Source organism: Phyllobates terribilis, unplaced genomic scaffold, assembly GCF_046119375.1.
Source record: "Phyllobates terribilis strain yellow unplaced genomic scaffold, ASM4611937v1 Scaffold_4__5_contigs__length_816908805, whole genome shotgun sequence".
NCBI classification, from domain to species: domain Eukaryota; kingdom Metazoa; phylum Chordata; class Amphibia; order Anura; family Dendrobatidae; genus Phyllobates; species Phyllobates terribilis.
In genome coordinates this window covers 641,103,931-641,106,030 of record NW_027362764.1, presented here as the reverse complement: position 1 = coordinate 641,106,030, position 2,100 = coordinate 641,103,931, and the positions used below count along the sequence as shown (strand labels likewise).

General features: G+C 52.6%; 1 protein-coding gene across 1 annotated transcript; it reads right to left on the bottom strand.

Moving 5' to 3' along the window:
- Window positions 1-316: 316 nt before the first annotated feature.
- On the bottom strand, window positions 317-1,645 carry RRS1 (ribosome biogenesis regulator 1 homolog). Its single transcript, XM_073679384.1, has one exon. The coding sequence runs from the start codon at window positions 1,576-1,578 to the stop codon at window positions 568-570; it is 1,011 nt and encodes a 336-aa protein (XP_073535485.1). The 5' UTR covers window positions 1,579-1,645; the 3' UTR covers window positions 317-567.
- Between the last annotated feature and the right edge of the window lie 455 nt (window positions 1,646-2,100).

Sequence of the window (2,100 nt, the reverse complement as noted above, 5' to 3'; positions counted from 1 at the left end):
AAATTAATGGACATGCTGCGGATTTTTGAGCGCAGCATAAATCCGCAGCATGGGCATTGACATTGCGGCTTGTCATTGGGGACGGATTACCAAGCGTTTCCGCTGCGTAAATTCTGCAGCATAAACGCTTGGAAAATGCTTCATGGGCATGCAGCCTATAACTCCAGCGTTAAGGCAAAAATCCAATGTCAACAAACGCGTCTGAAGAAAACCTAAATCAAGCAGTTGTGTACGACGCTGGCACCTTATAGAAGAGATCTAACATTTCCATCCACACCGCGATCTGCATCTGTGAGTAGAGACTAAGACACAGAAAGACATCAGATACTTTATTGCCCCAGGAGCCGGAGTTAAGCTGCGGAGAGGGGGCACATATTTATCATATAAATAATTATCAGCTCCAGAATTACAAAAATAGTTTGTAAATGCAAAACGTTGATAATAGATGTGAGTTCAGAGCAGAAGGTGCCACATCCCCAGCAACAACAGGGGCATAACAGTCCTGCAGCTGGGGGCACTAGGGTCATCTCATTCCCAACAGACACACGTAGCAACTCACAGTCCCTTCTACTTTCTTTTCCCCTTCCCTCTCCTGGCTGGGGCCTTGCCTTTGCCCTTTTTGGGGCCCCCTCTGTCTCTGCCCCCTTTGCCCTTCTTGGAGGACTTCTTCCTCTTCTTGGCAGAGGCCTCTGCGTCCTCCTGCCTCATCTGCTTGTTGACGGCTTTGGTGACATCCATCTTGGGCTTCTTATTATCCATGATCTTCAAGATCTCCAGCTGTTTGCTCCGCTCTGCCCCGAAGTCTCCCACCAGGGGCTGGAACTTCCTCTTCTTGCCCGTGTTCTTGGGCTCCTTCTCCTGGGGTAGCTTGTCCTGGAATCTGCCCAGTGAGGCGGTGGAGCGCTTGGCCACGTACAAGGCTTTGCCCAGCTGGTCCTTGGAGGGCTGGCTGGTCGGGGTGAGCCCTACGCCAGGGACTTTGCCCTTGTGTGCCCGGGCCAGATTTCTCAAGCGGTGCAGTTCGTTTTTGGCCACTCGCTCCTTCTTGGCGTTCATTCTCTTGGCAAACTGGTCCTCATCGGGGTCCGCGGTGCCCGGCACCTCAATCAGCCACTCCTTGGTGCCATCCTTGGCTCTCTTGTAGCCCCAGCGCCGCCGCCACTCCTTGTGCTCCTCATCCCACACCAGGTTGGTCTTCTTCTTCTTCTGGATCCCCTTCAGCTTAGCGAACTCCTCCCAGCGGGTGGGCGCCCGGGGCTTGGGCACCGGCTTCTCCCGGGGCAGGCGGGTGCTGGGCTCCGGTAGTGTCGCCACCACAGTCTCCTGCACCCGCTGGGTCGGCAGCGTCCACAGCTGGTTGATGAGGAGCTGCGTGTTGTCCCGGGCGAGGGCGCGCAGGAAGTCGGCTCTGCTCTGCTGGCGGAAGGCTTTACCGTCCGGAGGATTGGGGTCTATCGCCAGCAGGTTCCCCAGATCAAACTGCAGCTCCAGCTCCTTGGTCACAGTGATGAGCTTCAGCTTGTCCGCCTCATCTTTCTCCACTTGGGCCAACACGTCTTCTATGGTGGCGGCCGCCATGTCTGCAGCGCAGGAAGAAGCGAGCAGGAAACACGTGGAGACAGCATGGAAGGACACGTGACTTACCTCAGGTCAAAGGTTTCCTTCCGGCGAAGCCCATTAGCTGCGGCTGACGGAGGGCGTGATAAAGATAAGGCCGAACTGATCTAATACTGAGTGCAGCCACTAGAGGTCGCACCACACTGGACAATGTATCAAAGGCTCGGACTGCTCTGAGGTCATGCTGGTACTTGTAGTTCCAAACGCAGTCACTGGAAAGTTTTGCCTTGTCGAAGCAAAAAGTTCAAGCATATCTGGTAACTTCATTTTTGATGCATTTTTTTTATTTGCTTTTCCCCCTTATTTAATCATTTATTAGTGTATATTTGAAAAGCATTTTAATGTGTTTTTTTATAGGACAGAAAAACTTTGATTCTGCACTTAAAAAACCAACTGCTTTTAACATGCATTTTTTTTCCAGGATTGGAAGATGGGACATTGCGCTGACCTCCTGGGACAGTGGGACAGCTCCCCCCAAATCAG

Bases quoted from the DNA above. Each gene is read 5' to 3' on its own strand.
- RRS1 (XM_073679384.1), bottom strand. From the start codon at position 1,578: ATGGCGGCCGCCACCATAGAAGACGTGTTGGCCCAAGTGGAGAAAGAT.